This window comes from Girardinichthys multiradiatus, chromosome 1 (assembly GCF_021462225.1).
Source record: "Girardinichthys multiradiatus isolate DD_20200921_A chromosome 1, DD_fGirMul_XY1, whole genome shotgun sequence".
In the NCBI taxonomy this organism is placed as follows: domain Eukaryota; kingdom Metazoa; phylum Chordata; class Actinopteri; order Cyprinodontiformes; family Goodeidae; genus Girardinichthys; species Girardinichthys multiradiatus.
Genome location: NC_061794.1, coordinates 20,032,141 through 20,050,024, shown reverse-complemented (window position 1 = coordinate 20,050,024; position 17,884 = coordinate 20,032,141). Strand labels below are relative to the sequence as shown.

At 40.5% G+C, this 17,884-nt stretch overlaps 2 protein-coding genes across 2 annotated transcripts; one reads left to right on the top strand and one right to left on the bottom strand.

The window, feature by feature from the left end:
* Nucleotides 1-696: 696 nt before the first annotated feature.
* On the top strand, nt 697-7,684 carry alas2 (aminolevulinate, delta-, synthase 2). The gene is made up of 10 exons (XM_047370702.1): nt 697-853; nt 1,643-1,991; nt 2,088-2,180; nt 2,269-2,491; nt 3,012-3,196; nt 3,453-3,632; nt 4,602-4,766; nt 6,489-6,757; nt 6,861-7,023; nt 7,279-7,684. Exons 2-10 carry the CDS (start codon nt 1,661-1,663, stop codon nt 7,440-7,442), a joined length of 1,773 nt encoding a protein of 590 aa, XP_047226658.1. The 5' UTR covers nt 697-853; nt 1,643-1,660; the 3' UTR covers nt 7,443-7,684.
* Nucleotides 7,585-16,779, bottom strand: ttc34 (tetratricopeptide repeat domain 34). The gene is made up of 10 exons (XM_047370690.1): nt 16,649-16,779; nt 15,733-15,961; nt 15,523-15,601; nt 14,235-15,118; nt 12,815-13,037; nt 12,020-12,212; nt 11,733-11,899; nt 10,237-10,510; nt 9,879-10,093; nt 7,585-8,603 (listed from the first exon to the last, which is right to left on the bottom strand). Exons 3-10 carry the CDS (start codon nt 15,598-15,600, stop codon nt 8,058-8,060), a joined length of 2,580 nt encoding a protein of 859 aa, XP_047226646.1. The 5' UTR covers nt 15,601; nt 15,733-15,961; nt 16,649-16,779; the 3' UTR covers nt 7,585-8,057.
* Nucleotides 16,780-17,884: the final 1,105 nt, after the last annotated feature.

The following is a 17,884-nucleotide window of genomic DNA, read 5'->3' as shown; positions in this document are numbered from 1 at the left end:
TTTTACAACTTGAAATGATCTAAAATTCTAGTGTGAATTATTTTAGATATGTTTGCTTGAAAGTGATGTCTTGCAAGTTGTTAGTAACATCTGATCAGTTTACGAGGGCCACACAAAACAATAAAGACTCTTTGTATTAGACAGTGAAAGTTGTTCCGTTTTTTTGTTTCTTGGTTGGAAGACATTTAAAGACCATAATTTATGTACTAATTTGAAAAATGTACTTTGTGTGAATGTCTATCACAGACTGTAAAAACTAAAAACTTGAAAAACTAAATTTAAATAAAATGAAACAATAATATACAATCTGATATTTTAAGTATTTATCAGTAGGTTATGGTAAATAATCTAAATTTGCTGGTACATATTTACTTTTAAACAGTGAAAACAATGAAATGGCAAAACTGTCAGTGACTGAATAAATCATGGTAAATGCACAGAAGTAGAAAACCATATTTTCTTAATATTGTTTTTAAAAATGCAACCATGCATTACATTTTTAAAAATATAAGCTGTTTTGGTTAGATGACAGTTACATTAAAAGAGGTCTGGGATTGATATTTTCTCTTCGGCGGCATAAAATCTCTCACTATTAGGTTATCATTTATCCTCGGACTCAACTGAAGCCGGGCAGAGCATTAACTTTATTTGAAGCCTATCAGCATCTTTGCACCTCCCACACAGACGCAAACAGTTCCCTTTCACGGCCCCCTTCCAGGCTGAGGCCCAGACGTCCTTCCAGAGGAACTCAAGATTGCATAATCTTCTTCAACTTCTGATATATAAGAGTCGACTCTAACTCAATTTCTGCCTATTTGCTGTTCTGAAGTTCGTCCTCAGTGCAGGTCAACAGGTGAGCTCACATTTCTTATTCATTTATGTATTCATTTGTTTGTCTTTGTTTATTTATTTTATGTAATAATTTTTCTTATTTAGTTCTAATATATTTATTTTACATTTTGTCATCCAGTGAAAGAAATCTGAAGAAGGCATTGTATTGTATTCTTTACATTTTGCCTTTTTTTGGGTCTATGTCTTGTGTGTAACTGATGGCAATACTAAGGCAGGCATACAAAAAACAGTTACCATATTTTGACATTGTTGGTAGGCAACAGGCCTAAGCCCAAAGAAAGAAAACATTCAACCACAACAAAAAGCCACAAATCCCAAGAACTGCTTAATCAGTTGACCACAGCAGATAGGCAGAATGGGACTTTTAAAAAATGGAAATACACAAGAACGGAGTATTTAGAAAATGAAAACAGAGATCAATTTTTTTATTGCTGTAGGTATGTAAAGAACTTGCAGACTATTGGGTCGGAATGTCATTTTTTCATGTCCGTATAAAATGTTTTGATGAGAGAGGGAAAAAGGAGTTGATATGAAGAACGTCGATGAGTTTTGGAGTAATCAGCTGAAGATGTCGGTCAGGACAGCTCTTGAGCGCCTGCAGTCTTCAGATAAGCAGCAGCTGAATGACACACCCTTAAATAGACCCCCCCCCCAACCATTACATCTGCAGTGACAGGTTTAGTCACATCCCTATCATCTCAATAGGATGATAGTTTGTCTTCACAAACTCTCAAACCCTGTAAATTGTAATAAAAGATGCAATCTTCTCCTGTTTCCTGCCTATCATTAGCATAACAGCTTCAGTACGATGGCTGCCTTTCTTCATCACTGCCCCTTCTTGAAGTCTGTTCCAAAGCCAGCTTTAAGAAGAACCGGAGCTGCCTTGTTATCTCTTGCCGACCAATGTCCAATCATCGCTCGGCAGATCACCGTGAGCGGCACAGCTTCCCTGGAGGCCAAACTGAGTTCCTCACCTACCAAACTGAATCGCCACCAGCTTCCAACAGTGGAGCAAAAGAGGAGGTTTGCTCAAACTGCCACTCAGGTTGCCGTGTCTGCATCAAAGAGCTGCCCCTTTGTCAGCTCACAGATTGGGATGGTTAAAGCTAGCCCCGAGGTTCAGGAGGATGTCGAAGATGGTAGGGATTACTCGCCAAGGCCTCGAGTATCACATGTTTAACAGATTCCAAGTTCACACAAATTAAGATTCACAAAGCTACTTTCTCCTCTCACAGGTTTGATGACCTCCCTGTTGAAAGGTTTAAAAGAGTCCGTGTTTCCAACATCACATCAAATCATCACCTCTATCCACCTCAATAACAACATGGGTAAGCTACAATGTCCAACATGCTAATTATTTCACATGACAGATTCCTATGTTTCTGAGTGCGGATTTCATGTCAATCCACACTCCAGTTGGACCAAGTTATGACTATGACACCTTCTTCATGGAGAAGATTGCAGAGAAAAAGGAGGACCACACTTACAGAGTGTTTAAGACAGTGAACAGGAGCGCCAAGCAATTCCCTTATGCCGAGGATTACTCCCATTCAGGGAGAAAGGGCTCTCAGGTTTCAGTGTGGTGCAGCAACGACTATCTGGGAATGAGCCAGCACCCAAAGGTCCTTGGTGCCATCAGGTAAGCAGACACTGCCAGGGATAAAAACTGACTGTATTTTTAAGTATCATCAAAACTATGTCTTAGATGGGTCCAGAATGTTTGGCAGAAGCTAAAGATTAGGGTGATGGCAAAGACGCCTAGCAAAGAATTGGAGCCATTTTTTGATGTGTTTAAAAAATATGTTTTTATCAAAATTTTTAATTCTTTATTATCTTTTGAAAGACCTATCTGAGAGGTCTGTCACATTTGTTATTAAAAACAAACCTTTGTCCAAATCCAATGAGAGATTGATGTTGACCTTACCACATGTTAGCATGAGCAAATTCTGCACACACTTTCTTATCATGGTAAACTAGCATGTGAACTGTATTAAGGATCTTCGGTTTAAAATACAGTAATTTTACTACTACTATCGTATTGTATTTCATGTCAGAAAACATTACTACAGAATTTGCAAGAACTGCCAAACAGTATGTTTTTTTAACGCAATGAATCATCTGGGCCAGATAACTGATTTCTTTGTTGTGGTTATCCTCAGAGATGCCCTTGAGAATCACGGTGCTGGAGCAGGTGGGACCAGGAACATCTCTGGCACCAGCAACTTCCATGTGTCTCTTGAAAAGGTGCTCGCACAGCTGCACAAGAAAGATGCTGCTTTGGTGTTTTCCTCCTGCTTCGTTGCAAATGACTCCACCCTTTTTACTCTGGCTAAAATGCTTCCAGGTGAGTGGAACCCATGAGGTGGATAAATACAATCAGATGTTGACATGACTAAATGATTGGTTGGAGTTGTGGTTGTAGTTGGAGGTGTTTCAAAACTGCATTTGAAAAACCATGTTTAGGAAAAAAGAATACAGTATAGATCTAAGAACTGGGGAATGTTTTCTTGCATATTTTAGCACTCTGAACCATAACCCCTGACCCTAAATCTAGATTGAAGTAGAGTCTCATTTGATGGGGTGTTTCCTCTGCAACGCAGGCTGTGAGATCTACTCTGATGCGGGCAACCATGCATCAATGATCCAAGGCATCAGGAACAGCAGGGCCAAACGCTTCATTTTCCGCCACAACGACAGCCGACACCTGGAGGAACTGCTGCAGCGTTCAGTCCCGAAGACTCCGAAGATAGTGGCATTTGAGACCGTGCACTCGATGGACGGTGAGTCCCCTGCAATGACAATGAACATTTAATCAAAACTATACAGTTTATATATTTTTTTATTTTTATTTGTGTTGACATCTTTGTGCCATTTACCTGCCCTTTGCTGCTGGAACAAATACAAGATAACTCAATGCTAATTTATGCCATGTTGTCTTGAATGTGTTAGATATACACTTGGATATTTCTTATAATTCAGTGATTTCTAACATGTTGGTCATATTTTACTTCTGGGCAAGTGCATTGGCTCATGGTCTGATTTGAAAACTCAGCTTGAGAATAATATTAGAGCAGAAAGTTGAGGTATCCATGCAGAAAACCCTTAGGTATTGTCTGCTTCCTCATCTCTAAAAGATACTGAAGTTTAAACCAAAACATTTAACCTCAATCTTGAGCTAATTTGGTCAGATTATGGAGTTTCCTTTTTTGTTGCGCATTCCATGTGTTTAAATCCTTTAGAGGTCTAAGATTATTATTAAATTACATGACTAATATTTTGCTACAACAGTTAGACCAAAGGGCCTAATAAACAGTCTTTGAATGGTATTTCATTAGGAAATGTGCCTCATAGTTAAATTTTGGGAAACAGCAAGAGGAAATTATGTAGATAAATTATTTTTATGTTGTAAAAAGCTAATAATGAAGGCTAAACACACTAAGTTATTCACAATAAATAGAATAATCTTGCAAAATATGCTAAAATGAATCCGTCAACACCGTCTCCACTGTGGGAAAATAATTTCTCACCTCAGCTTCATTCTCTTTCAGTAACATCACACATCACTGAGAGCTCTATGTAACACAACCAAACTGAATGTTTTTGATCAAAATTCCCCCAAATCACACAAAAATATATACATAGACAAAAATACTACAGTGTATTTAGCTGAATACCATCTCAGTGTTGACATGCAGTTATAATGATCTGCTACACACTGAGCTAATTATCCTTTTCTCTGGTTGCGTCAGGAGGCATATGTCCCTTAGAAGAGCTGTGCGATGTCGCTCATCACTACGGAGCCCTGACGTTTGTGGATGAAGTCCACGCTGTGGGTCTGTACGGGGCCCGTGGAGCCGGAGTAGGAGAGAGGGACAACATTATGCACAAGATTGATGTGGTTTCTGGGACCTTAGGTGAGTTTGTTATTAATGTAGTCCTCTTATATACAGCGGTTTTGATTCTAATTTTTATTTTTTTTTGTATAGGAAAGCTTCATAAATGTACTTTTTTGACTTTAAAAAAAGAACAAAATTGTTTCCATACTGAGATTTTTTTACACCAGCCACATACCAGTTTTGAATTAGGGAAGGGCAAATACTGTAGGTTCAAACTGTCATCGATTAATTAGTTTCCTTCTGAGCTAATCTCCCACATGAAGCCACTTGTATACAAACTGACACTGTCCTAAAGCCAAAATAGCTGCAACAGCCTTCTCTAACTGACTCCTCTAGTGTTGGTCAAATGAGAGCAGGATAGAGCCGAGCTTTCATCAGAGGAGCAGAAGTTTTATCAGCAGGGTGTTGGTTCTCCTCCCTCTCTGGCAGGACTGATAAACCTGTCCTCATGCAGTTCATCCTGTGTAACTTAAGGCCAACTACAAGATATTGGATAAAAACCCACGTAAACTAAATCAGGATTATAACATTTGACCGTCTCATCTTCTTTATGACCAAGAAATTTAGAGAATTGATATATACATTACTGCTGGACTGCATTCGATTCTACAGCTATTGCTTATAAACTGTTGAGAACAGATTTCACACAAACAGAAATCCCTGAAATCAGCAGCAGTAATTTGTGCTTGTCGAACACAGCGACTGAACATGTGGCAGCCATAAAAAAAAAAAAAAATTTAAAAAATCACATTTGGTTAAAAAGTAAGATTAATATAATTTCTTTAAACTTTTTGCAGATATATAGTTAAAGCACTGTATAAGATTCATACAGTTGTTCTCACTGTCAGGCATTAAATCAGACTAAACATAGACATACATTTTGTAGAACTGCCTTTAAAACTGTATGTGACCTGGGTCAAATGTTTAGAGTATCTTTCCACAAGCGTCTCACACTAGTTTGCAGGTTTCTCGGCCACCTTGCTCATATGCACATAGTTGGGATGGTGTTCTCAGACTTACAAGGTTCTTCCTTTTTCCTCCAAACGTACTTCCATATGTAACAATGGTCATCATGGCACAACACTTCAATATTGGACCTCAAGGTGTCCCCCAAACGTAAGGTCTTTGTCCCTGAGTGCATTTGCAAACAGTAATCTGGCTTATTATGCTGCTTTAAGAGTAATGACTTCTTCTTGAGTGGCTTTTCAGCCGATGTCCGTGCAGAACTCGTTACAATATGGATAATGAAACTCTGTTACCAAATTCGGCCTTCATTTTCACAAGTATTTTGAGTTTTTTTTTTCTGGAGTTGATATGGACCCTTTGCACCAAAACACACTTATATCTGTGAAACTTAACCTATATCCTTCCTGAACATTATGATGGTTGGACATCCCCAATGTGTTTCTAGTGTTTCAATATAACTGTTTGAATAGATGAATGTATTCTGGCATTTAGTAAATATGAATAATTTTGGTAATCCAAACTGACCTAAAACAGGAATGTTTTTGTCCGATTTCATGTATTTTTTGTTTTTTATACAGTGTATGAAAACCAGCTTTAACCGTACATATGCTGTGAATTGCAACACTTGTCCCTCAATATATTTTAAGAAATCTTTGATAAGTTTTCTTAAGAAAAAATCCAGTCAAAATAAATTTAAAGAAAAACAGCTATTGTTCTTGTACTAATTTATGTCACCCTAGCTCAGACATAATCAGTCATCTCTTACCGTTTCAGGAAAAGCGTTTGGTTGCGTGGGAGGCTACATTGCCAGCAGCGCCGCCCTGGTCGACACAGTGCGCTCCTATGCAGCAGGCTTCATCTTCACCACCGCTTTACCACCAATGGTCCTGGCAGGAGCTCTGGAGTCTGTGCGGGTCCTGAAGAGTGCCGAGGGGCAGGGGCTCCGCAGGGCCCACCAGAGGAATGTGAAACTCATGAGGCAGCTGCTCATGGACAAAGGCCTGCCTGTCATCAACTGCCCCAGCCACATCATCCCCATTCGGGTAATCCACTAAATAATACACTGCTCTACAATTTAAGATTCATACAGACAAAAGCTGAATCTGCTGGGCCAAACATTTAAAGTGTGTCTGTCCTGTTACCTAGGTTGGCAATGCTGAGCAGAACACCAAGGTGAGTGACATTTTGCTGGAGAGACACAACATCTACGTCCAGGCCATTAACTACCCCACTGTGCCTCGTGGTGAGGAGCTCCTGCGCCTGGCTCCGTCTCCCCATCACGAACCCAACATGATGGAGGACTTTGTGGGTGAGTGTGGATCTTTACTGCAGTGAGTTCAGAGTCCCATAGGGTTAAGAGAGAACGCAATGATTTGTTGTAATTTGTGAATATTTTTACTTGCCTCTTGTTCCTGTATAATTTAACACAAAATACAACACAATTTTATCCAAGAGATGCAACACTATGACCCTTGCTTGTGAAGATCCTTGGACGTTTAATAGGTAAAGAAAAATCCGAGGACTGAATTGTTCATTTTTATCGATGTCTGATTTGTATACACAGTGAAACTCATGGATGTGTGGCAGGAGGTGGGTCTTCCACTCAACAGCCCGGCCACAGCTTCCTGCACCTTCTGTGACCGCCCGCTACACTTTGACCTCATGAGTGAGTGGGAGAAGTCCTACTTCGGCAACATGGAGCCCCAATACATCACTGTGTCTGCTTAACAACAAAGCACCTGCTGCGCCTTAACACAAGCTGCACAAACAGTAAAGGCATACCTTTTAATGAGTCCTACTTTATCCACACAGACGAACATATTGACAGCCATACAATTTATTTAAATTGTCTTTCACTAAGTAAGACCTAGTATTTATTTTTGCTTTTCTGTATTTTTTGGCATTTTAAAGAGTGTTTGCTGCCATGAATGTAATTAAATAAATGCCTCCCGCATTTTAAAAACATGAAACCTGCACATTTGGCACTTTCTTAATTCTTCTACCTTCTCAGTAAAATAAGCACCTATTTAGATTGTTTTTGTTTATCAATGACTTTACTAATTTTCTAATGGTAAATGTATATACGCTAACAAAGTTCTTTGATTGTGTTGCTCAATATCTAAACGATAACAATATATTTGCCTTTTTATATTAAACATTCTTTCATCATGGAGATGCCTATTGCCAACAAACATTGTTGTTAAAGTTAAATTGAACTTGGAAGAATTGAACCAAAGAAATGTCATGAATAACCATGATTTATCCTATAAAAATCCAGAAGATGTTTCATTAGTTTGATCCTTCCTCCAACAGACATGAGCCTTCTGTGTTCACCTAATGTTTCTAGTTGACATTGCAAGGGCTGGCCACGTCTCGTTTGACCCTTGCTCTGAGTCTGCGCAGCTCTGCGTTTTCACCGTCCACGACCAGGCCGCATTCGATCAGAGTCCATGCTTTATTGAGCTGCTGCTCCCCATACTGCTGCAGAGCCCCTCGCATGAAGCACTCAGCCAGACGCTGCCTTCCCAGACCTGCCTCCACACACTGGAGGGCCTGCTCCTTGTGGAGACCCAGAGCTTGTGTGAAGTCTTCCAGAGCTGCTCCCTCTCTGGAGCAGAGCACCAAACTGCGGCCTCGCCGACACATGTCCTCCACGCAGATTCTGGGGTCGTTTGTGCAGCTAGGGTCAGGTTGACCGTGTTTCTGGATAACTCTGTCCAGGTCAGCTATGGCCCGCTCATGTAAGCCAAGCTGTGCAAAGCAGGCGGCCCGCTGGCGAAGATACCGTGATCTGTGATGGCCCACAGCTTGTACTGCTACCGTCAGGAGTGTGATAGCCTGATCCCACTGACCAGCTGATGACAACATGCTGGCTTCCTGTGCTGCAGCCTGTTACAATGCACAGTTATAAAAGCAAAGAAATTCACCCTAGTAACCCTGTGAACTTCATCAAATTACAAACTAAATGCAATAAATTTAGAGCAAGCCTTACAATAGATACAGTGCCTAGTGAAACTATTCAAACCTCTCGACCTTTTCCACATTCAAGTGGTGCACAGTAGTAAACTGTTAGAAAAATGATGCATGATTTTTTTATTGTTTTGTACATGTAAAAATCTGAAAAGTGTGGTGTGTATTTGTTTTCAATCCCCATAAGTCAATAAGTAATTACAACTGGACGTGTTTCTATCAAATTTGCACTCCTAGGGGCAGAAATGTTTGCACAATCTTATTTGCAAAATTCATCAAATTAAGTTGGACTGGATGGAGAGTGTCTATGGGCATTCATTTACAAGTCTTGCCACAGATTCTCAATTGGATTTTGACTTAACACATGCATATGTTTTGATCTAAACCATTTCTCCTTAGCTTTGGCAGTATGATCAGGGTCTGTGTTTTGCAGGAAAGTGAACCTCTGCCCCAGTCCCAACCATCACAGCTTCTAACAGGTTTTTATGTCCCTGCTGAAGAAAAGCATCCCCCCAGGAAGAGGCCGCCACAACCATGTCACCATGGAGATGGTGTGTTCATTGTATTGTACGGTGTTTTTTGAAACGATTAGCATTGGGTATGCATGCCAAAAAGTTCAAATTTGATGTAATCTTACCAGAGCTGCTGCTTATAGATGGCTTGTGGCATGCTGCAAATGCTTTCAACAATGGCCTTTTCTTGTAACTATTCCAACTATGCAATGTCTTGGTAGGTTTGTAGTCAGCGCTGTACAAGATGCTCGAAGCTTGGCAATCTAACGTTCTTTTAAAGTTCTTCACAACTTTTACCTTTTTGATGTGTTCCTTGGTCTTCATGGTTTTGTTTGTCTAATGTTCTCCAACTCACCCCTGAGGCCTTCCCATAACGCTGTATTTTACTGAGATTAAACAACACACAGATGACCTCTGTTTACTAATTAGGAAGCTTCTGAAGGCAAGTGGTTGCACTAAACCTGTTTTAGAGGTATCAGATTAAAAGAGGATGATAACACTTTACCTTTATGCAAAATATTGAGTTGGTCTTGCACATAACATCCCAATAAGATACATAAAATTAAAGTGAAAATGTGAAAAGGTTCAACAGTAAGAATATGTTTGCAAGGCAGTGTATGGAAATAAAGGTTTTGCTGCAGTTACAGTTTTCTGCAACTAGATTTTTTGCACAAAGGCTTACCTGTGCCGTGCATTTTCGCTGATTAAATGGGATCAAAGCCAGCAGAAAGTCCAGACTAGATGAATCTTTCTCATTGACTTTGCTGAGTCTGTGGGCTGCGCTGCAGTACTTTTGTTGCCAGGTTTCCAACACCCCCAGTCTGGCCTGGGCTGCTGCATCCCTTGGTTCCTGGCCAAATACCTGGCAGAGATGGCTGGAAGCTGCCTTAACATCACCTGAAGGAGATGGACCAAAGCAGACAGCAACAATGGTTGTCATTAACATCATTCAGCCAAACTCTGACTATCTAGGCAGATTTTTTTTTTTTGACAACATCCTCACCTATTCTTTGTAAAGTTTGTCAAAGACACTGACCCACCTTTAGCTAAAAGTATGTCCACATAGAGAAGATGCCATCTACGGTCTCTGCTGTCTGTCCTCATCAAAGCGCCACCGATTGTGAAAGCATCCCTGAGCTGCTCATTGCGGCATGGGACAGAATGAGCGATCACAGTGTTTGACAAACTGGTGCGACAGAACTGATGCAGCCAATCACAGACCAGCGTCTGAGCTTTATCCTTGAGTGACAGGATCTCTTTGATGACTGTGTCAGCTTTTACCTGAAGAGCTGTGAGGATATCGTGAACACATTCCTAGATGGGAGGAAGAAAACATTGTGACAGATGATGGCACTATGAAATTATTGTGCTGTTTAATAAAAATGTTATTTCCTGTAAATGTTGATGTTATAGGTTTAACCAGTAACTGATAGTTTAATGTGACCTCTGTAGCTCTGGAAACTAGAATCTTACTATTTCAGTGTAAAAGTGGCCAAAAAATGAGAAGAAATCTATGCAATAAAATCGATGTCAGGAGATCTGCTTTAACCATCTCCAAAAAGAACGTGTTGGCTCGGATTTACATATTCAGCAAGCTAATACTGCAGAAGCATTACAGTAGTTGTTTCTGGTCAGCTCATTACTGAGTTAAAATGTCATTGTTTATCATAAACACTGCATCTTGAAATTCCTGAGTTAACTTTTTCGCAAACAACTTTTTAGACCAGGGACTGTCTCACATGTCCAATTGTTCTAAAATGCAAATAAGCTTTTTTATGTACACTACTGGTCAAAAGTTTTAGGACGCATTTCTCATTTACTGGTTTTCTTTACGTTTCTGACTATTTGAATTCTATGTAGATTCTCACTGAAGGCATCAAAACTGTGAATGAACATGAATATGTAATTATGTAGCAAATGAAAAATTGTAAAAGAACTTTAAATATGTTTTAGATTCCTTAAAGAAGTCGCTCTTTGCTATTTTAACTGAAATATTAACCTCTGGCCGTCGCTCAATGAACCTCTGGGAAGTTCTTTGGGAAACCATTTCTGGTGACCACCTCATGAAGCTCATGGAGAGAATGCCAAGAGATTAAAGTAGTCATCAAATCAGAGTGGCTATTTTGAAGAATCTAAAATATAAAGATGTTTTAAGCTATTTCACACTTTTTATTTACTATATAATCTAATGTGCGTTCATTCATAGTTTTGTTGCCTAGGGTGAAAATCTACAGTTTAAATAGTCGTGAAAATAAAGAGACCCATTAAGTGAGAAAGTGTATCTAAAGCTTTTGACCAGTAGTGTACATAGCCAATATTGTACTATTTTATGTCTTAAGATCATTAATATGTCCTCTTATGATTTATTAAAGTCACATTGTTCATTTTCTCCTGTTTTAGCATTATCTTGTTAGTCAGTTCTGCAGCAGTTTAAAATTAACTGACTTGCATTAAGATTTTATACAAATTTAGTTTTATTAACTCAATTTTGCCCCCAACGAACATGTAGTTCCTCATTATTTCGACTGAAAAATACCTTTTGTTGGTTGAGCGTTAGGTATGTGAATCCTCTTCCACAGAGAGCCTGAACATGTTTCGGATGCTCCTTTAAAATGGCACTGAAATCAAATATGGCTGTCTTTCGCTGGCCCAGTAATACATAACACCTCGCTCTTTCCAGTAGGGAATCTGCCACCTTGGCCCCTTTAAAAAAGGACAGGATCATTTTAAATCTTATTCATTTATTTTTAAGAATTTGAAACTAAAACATTATTCCAATTGTTCTTTGAGAGTTCTCAGGAACTCTTTAGTAAACCTAGTCACCAGAGGCCATGATGGCAATAGAGAGATATGCCACAGCTTCCCTGACGGAGCTCTCCTCCCTTGAGCCGTCCAGGATGCGTTTAGCGGCTGTGTGACAGTGTCCCTGCAGCAGGGCTCGGTCTTTCTGTTGTGCCACAGCCAGCAGGCTGCGCAGGCAGCTCGTCTCTCCGCACGCAAGAAGCTTTTTGAGCAGCTGTAGGAAAAAAATTAAATAAAAAATGTGGTTACCACTTCCACTGAAAGAGTAGGAAATGTAGAAATAAAGGTTGTAATAATTTGATGACACTGGCTGTCCTTGGGTTAGAAACCAGAGGGGGTTCTTATATGACTGCTATATAACTCCACAAACCACTGAAGATTAATGGGAGTTAAGGTATTTTCAGACAATATAAAAAAATGTGTGGTCCGCCTACAAATATTCAGCCAGTGCCTTACAAATTTTTAGAGACCGAATAACAAATCATTGAACTGACTAAGAATCTCTGGAGGGACCCCTGTTGGTAATCTGTAGTTGAGTGCTTTTGGTAGGTGAGATGAAACATGAAGATATTTAGTGTCGTTTTTTGGTCAACCAGATAAAGAAATCTAATTAGAGGGGTGTAAATTACTTCTTGAAGGCCTCTGCTTGATGAATCACATGAAGTAGTGTCTAGAAAGCTGTTTAGGTAAATTATAAGATAATCGAGTTTGGTGGGGGGTTTTTTCAGCTCCTTAAGGGCTCCATTGTAAATCATCATGAGTAAAAATTGGATTTGCTTTCCTAAAAAAACATGTTGCTAACTCGAACCCTTGTACCTGATTGGTGTCGTAAAGAAAGCCTCTGTGGAGCTGCAGGAGTGCGAGGCGAGCCAGGAGAGGAGCCCGTGGATTGGGGGTACCTGCAGACAGAAGTAATCTGTAGGCCTCCTCTACCCGGCCAAGCTGGTACAAGGCATCTGCAGTGAGCATGTCAGGCCCGTCAGCATGGGGCTGAAGGTCCATGAGCAACCCAGCCAGAGAATGAACACCAGTAGGAGTTCTAATGTACGAAGCAACAAGAGATGCAACATAAATATGAAACATTACACTAAAACATGATTGTGATACTATATTAGAAGGTGGTATCTGCTATTTTTATATTCATGACAATGGAAAAGTATTTACACCCCTGAACCTTTGTTGAACTATTGTCATGTTACAACCACAACCACAACAAAAAAGAAAATATGAATAAAAATAAAACTATGAAAAGTGTGGCGTGCATTTGTATTCACATCCCCCCCCCCCCCCTTTACTGTGATACCCTTAAATAAAATGCACTACAGCCGTCATCAGATAACACCTAATTAGTAAATAGAGTCCACCTACATTTCATTTAATATCAGTATGAATCCAGCTGCTTTGTGATGGCATCAGAAGCTTTTTATAGAACATTAGTAAACAACAGGAACAAGAACACGCAGACAGGTCAGGGTTAAAGTTGTGCAGAGATTTCAAGCAGGGTTTGGTTATAGAACAATACCCCAGACTTTGAGGATCTCATGCAGATCCATCATCTGATAAATGGAGTGTGGAATGGAATACGTGGCAGAAAACTAACACTGCACATCACCCTGAACACACCACGTCCATCATGTTTTGAGGAAGCTTTTCTTCAGCATCAACTCAGTGAGAGTTGATACTGAAGTATACACAAGGTAATCCTGGGAGAAAACCTGTTGGAGGCCACAAAACAATTTAGGCTGGAGCAGAGGTTCACCTTCCAGCTGGAAAATGACAGTAAAGAAAAGGCCAGAGGCATGATGGAATGGTTTAGATGAAAACATATTTATGTTAGAAATGTCTGGTCAAAGGGCATAAATGAAACTGGAAATCTGTGGCAAGACTTAAAAAAATACTCTCCATTAAATCTGAGAGATTTAGATTGTTTGCAAATGAAAAATATTATATGATTTTCTTTCATTTTCAGTGATTCAATTCTAATAAATACTCTGTGGCTGTAATATGATAAAACTGGAAAAACATCAAGGGGTATGAATGCTTTTAGGTATGTGACCACACATAAACTGTTGTATTTGGTTTAGTAAACAATGCATGAGTTATGGGCCATTAATGCCTGTACCTTTGAAAGCAAAGAAGGTATTATATTTCCAATATTACTTTCTCTCCCTTTCTTGTTCTCATGTGTTAAAATGCGTATACAGTAAGAAACATCTAAATAAGATAAAAATCCTACCCTGATCTGAGGCTTTCTCTCTTTGATGGGGGCTGAAGCTGCCCCTGCTGCTGCTCTTCCCTTGAACTGGACTTGGATTTGTCCTCTACTGACCCCTCCAACATGACTCGCCCCTGTTCTAGCAGAACTGTAAACAGCAGCCCCCTGAAGTTCCACGGCACCAAGCAGCGGACAGTCAGTTTTGTTTCCTGAGGATCCAGACTGCTGGCTGTGATATAGTCCAGAGCTGTCAGGTAATTTGACCCAGACATCATGCGCAACAGCCCCCTGCCACAAAGTGCTCGCACACAGCTGGATGGGTGAGGGGTGTTGTGTTCTATTACAGCTTGGAAGTCTTTTAATGCCCCCTTGTGGTCCCCAGAGAGAAGCCGGGCATATCCACAAAGAACCTGGACTGTGTTTTGATAGCTCTGTTGTCCTTGGGCAGCAGCTAGTTGGCTACAGATAGAGAGAGCCTCTTTGTGCTCCCCTCTAAGAAGAAGGCAGTCAGCCAGTCTCACCCGCAGCTCTCTGCCTCCTCCATCAGGCTCCAAATGGCACAGAGTCCGTAGGGCAGTGATCACAGGGTCCAGATGTTCAACTCCCTCTGTAGATCTTAGGTCTGCACGGACAAGGACCCTCTCTCTGAAGCCAGACAAACCCCTCTCTGCCTGCTGACGAAGGTGGTTGCGAGCTGCCATCCCTGTCCCATAATCAGTGAAGAGCTTTTTGAAGTAAGTTCTGGCGGTGGCAGGATGGATCTCAAATGCCTCTCTCAGATCTGTGCACTCCTCAGCAGTTTTCCCACCTGCTGAGAGGCAAGCAGCTGCTCGGCAGGTTAAGAGCCTGGCTTTCCTCTCAGGGCCATCCCGGGGTGATTGGTCTGCAGGATCTAGTGGCAATTTCTGATGTAAAAGAGCAGAGTACACCTCAGCACTTTCTACAAACCTGCCTAGCAAGAACAAATCTGCTGCCTGATGTTCCTGTACTTCTATGTCATCAGGGGAGATGGCCATTAAAAACTCAACAGCTGTAGAAGATTCCTCTACATCTATTTTATCTTGGTCCATTAGGGCCACTGACATCTTATTATCTGATGCAATACAGGGACGTATAAGTAATAATTGGTCTTTAAAGGCCTTTACTATTTTTTGCACATGTGCAGCTTGTCTGCTTTGGACCAGTGAGACAGTTTCTAATTTGTTACTCTGATAAGCATTCAGGTAAAGCCTTAGTCCCTTCGAACTGTGAGGTTGTGAGAAAAGGCAGGCCAGGGCTTGAGTTATCTCCAGCAACACACGAGTCGAACCTTCTGGATGAAGATTACGTTTGCCTTCAAGCAGAGCTGTGCAGCGGGCAAAAATTTCCTCGCAGCCAAGCCCGCCATTCTGGAGAAGAGATTCCATTTTAAAAACAGTGGCAGACAAATTGTTAGGGCACAGTGTGGACAGGAAAACAGCCACGAGACCTTTATTAGTAATCTCCACTGACTGATTGTCCCCATGACTGTCCAGCCAACCTTCTAGAGTAGAGATGACCTTTCCCAGACTGGACCTCTCCAGTTTCCTTATGTGGGATACAGTAGAGTTGGCGTGAGTCTTGAAGGCAGACATGTACAGTGAGGTAGCCTTCCCCAGGTTTCCATTTTGAAGGAACCTGTCCCCATCTGCACACAGCTCTGAAACTCGGACTCCAGGACGAACCAAAGCAGTCATGACCAGGCGGTCCCTCTCTCTTTTTTACTCCCACTGTGAAAGGAGGAAAACATCTAGTTTAATAGTCAGCACACTAAATTAGAAAATGACATTTTATCACTTGTAATTGTATACATTACATTCATATATGGATGTGTAATGAATATATATATATATATATATATATATATATATATAAAGTTTCACTTTCTGAAATGAGTAACAAACAATATTGAACCTTTCAACAGTATTCAAATTTTTTAGGATGTTAAGATTTATCTCTGTATATTTGATTATATTCGTAGTAAGAACTAGACAAAATAGAACACGTTGAGAGCAAAAGTGATTCAGCAAACTAAAAACGAACTAAAGTGAAAAGGTCTTCATCTAAACTGCCTTAATTAAGTCTATGAAACGTTCTAGCGCCCCCGTGTGGGTTTTTTTTTGCGGCTAACGCTAACCCTCTTTTGACTTTTTCACCAAAACCAACAAAACTTTCTACTTTCAAGTGAACAAAACCACCAACCCACCCCTGAGGTATCTGATCAGATTTTTTTCCTTTCCACAAAGTAAACGACCTGAAAGTACGCAAGCAGGGCCCCACATATGAAACTGAATCGCTGTGGGTGCTTGGTTGCCAGGACAACGCGAGTTAGCCTATATAACAGGAACTCCAGCGTTTATTTAGCCATATTTAGCCAATGGGCGAAAGACACCGAGAGTAGACAGAAATGAACTGACCGCGATAAGCTTCACTTGTCGGAAAAGCAATGCCTCGCTTTGCCTCCTCTCTTCTCGGAACGGGACAGTTCGCTGCGACAGTAGCTCTCTGGAGATCGGCTTGCGGTTGCCATTGGAAACCACAAACGCTGGTTCCCAGGCATTATTGCCTTACAGATGAGTGTAGAAAATATAAAAAAATTAATATTTTTCCTTCTGTATTGTTATCCGTATTTAATTATATGTTGCACGACTTTGTGTAGTGACTTATAGTAGTTTTTAGCAGAATTAGTCTAAATCAGCAACATTGTAGTGGATTTTTGGTAGGTCATGCCACAGCATCTCAATAAGATTTAAGTCCGGCCCCACCAAAACCTTCATTTAGTTGTTTTTGTCATTCCGAGGTGGACTTGCTGGTGTAAAATGCGCAGCTCCATAATCCAACTGCACTTGAACTCAAGGTGACAAATTTTTGGACCGACAATTTTCTGCTAGACAGCAGAATTCATGGTTCTATTATTTGTAGCAGTAAAGCAGCCCCAGACCATCACACTACCGCCACTGAGCTTGATATGTTCTACTACAGGTAAAGGAACAATTAACAATAAAATATTCACATAACCTCACTTCACAAACTCTTAATGCTTTAAATGATAAATGGCCTGCACTTGTAGACCATATCAGATTTGAGGACCCCAAAGCGCTTTACACTACAATCAGTCATTCACCTATTCACACACTGACAGTGGTGAGCTACATTGTAGCCACCGCTGCCCTGGGGCACACTGACAGAAGTAAGTCTGCCATACAATCGGCACCACTGAGACCTCCATCAGCAGGCAAGGTGCGTGAAGATGTTTTTTGTTTTTTCTTGTTGCAAATATAAAACAGGTCTTTGTTTTCGTTTTGGTCAACAGAGATATTTTGCCTTGGAGATCTCCCATGGATTCCAATTTTCCCCCAGACTCTTTTCTTATTACCATGAACACTGACCTTAACACTGACCTTCAATGTTTTCTCCATTTGTGGATAATAACTCTCACTGTAGTAGACTGGAGTCCCAAAGCATTAGAAATGGCTTTGTAACCCTTTCTAAAAAAAATAGATAGATATGAATACCCTTGTTTCCCATCTTTTCCTGAATTGTTTTAGATTGGGGCATGACATGTCTTTTTAGCCTACTTCATGTTGTCAGACAGGCTCAATTTTTGGGATTTCTATAGGTCTGTCAGTAATTAGACCCAGGTGGAATGTGTG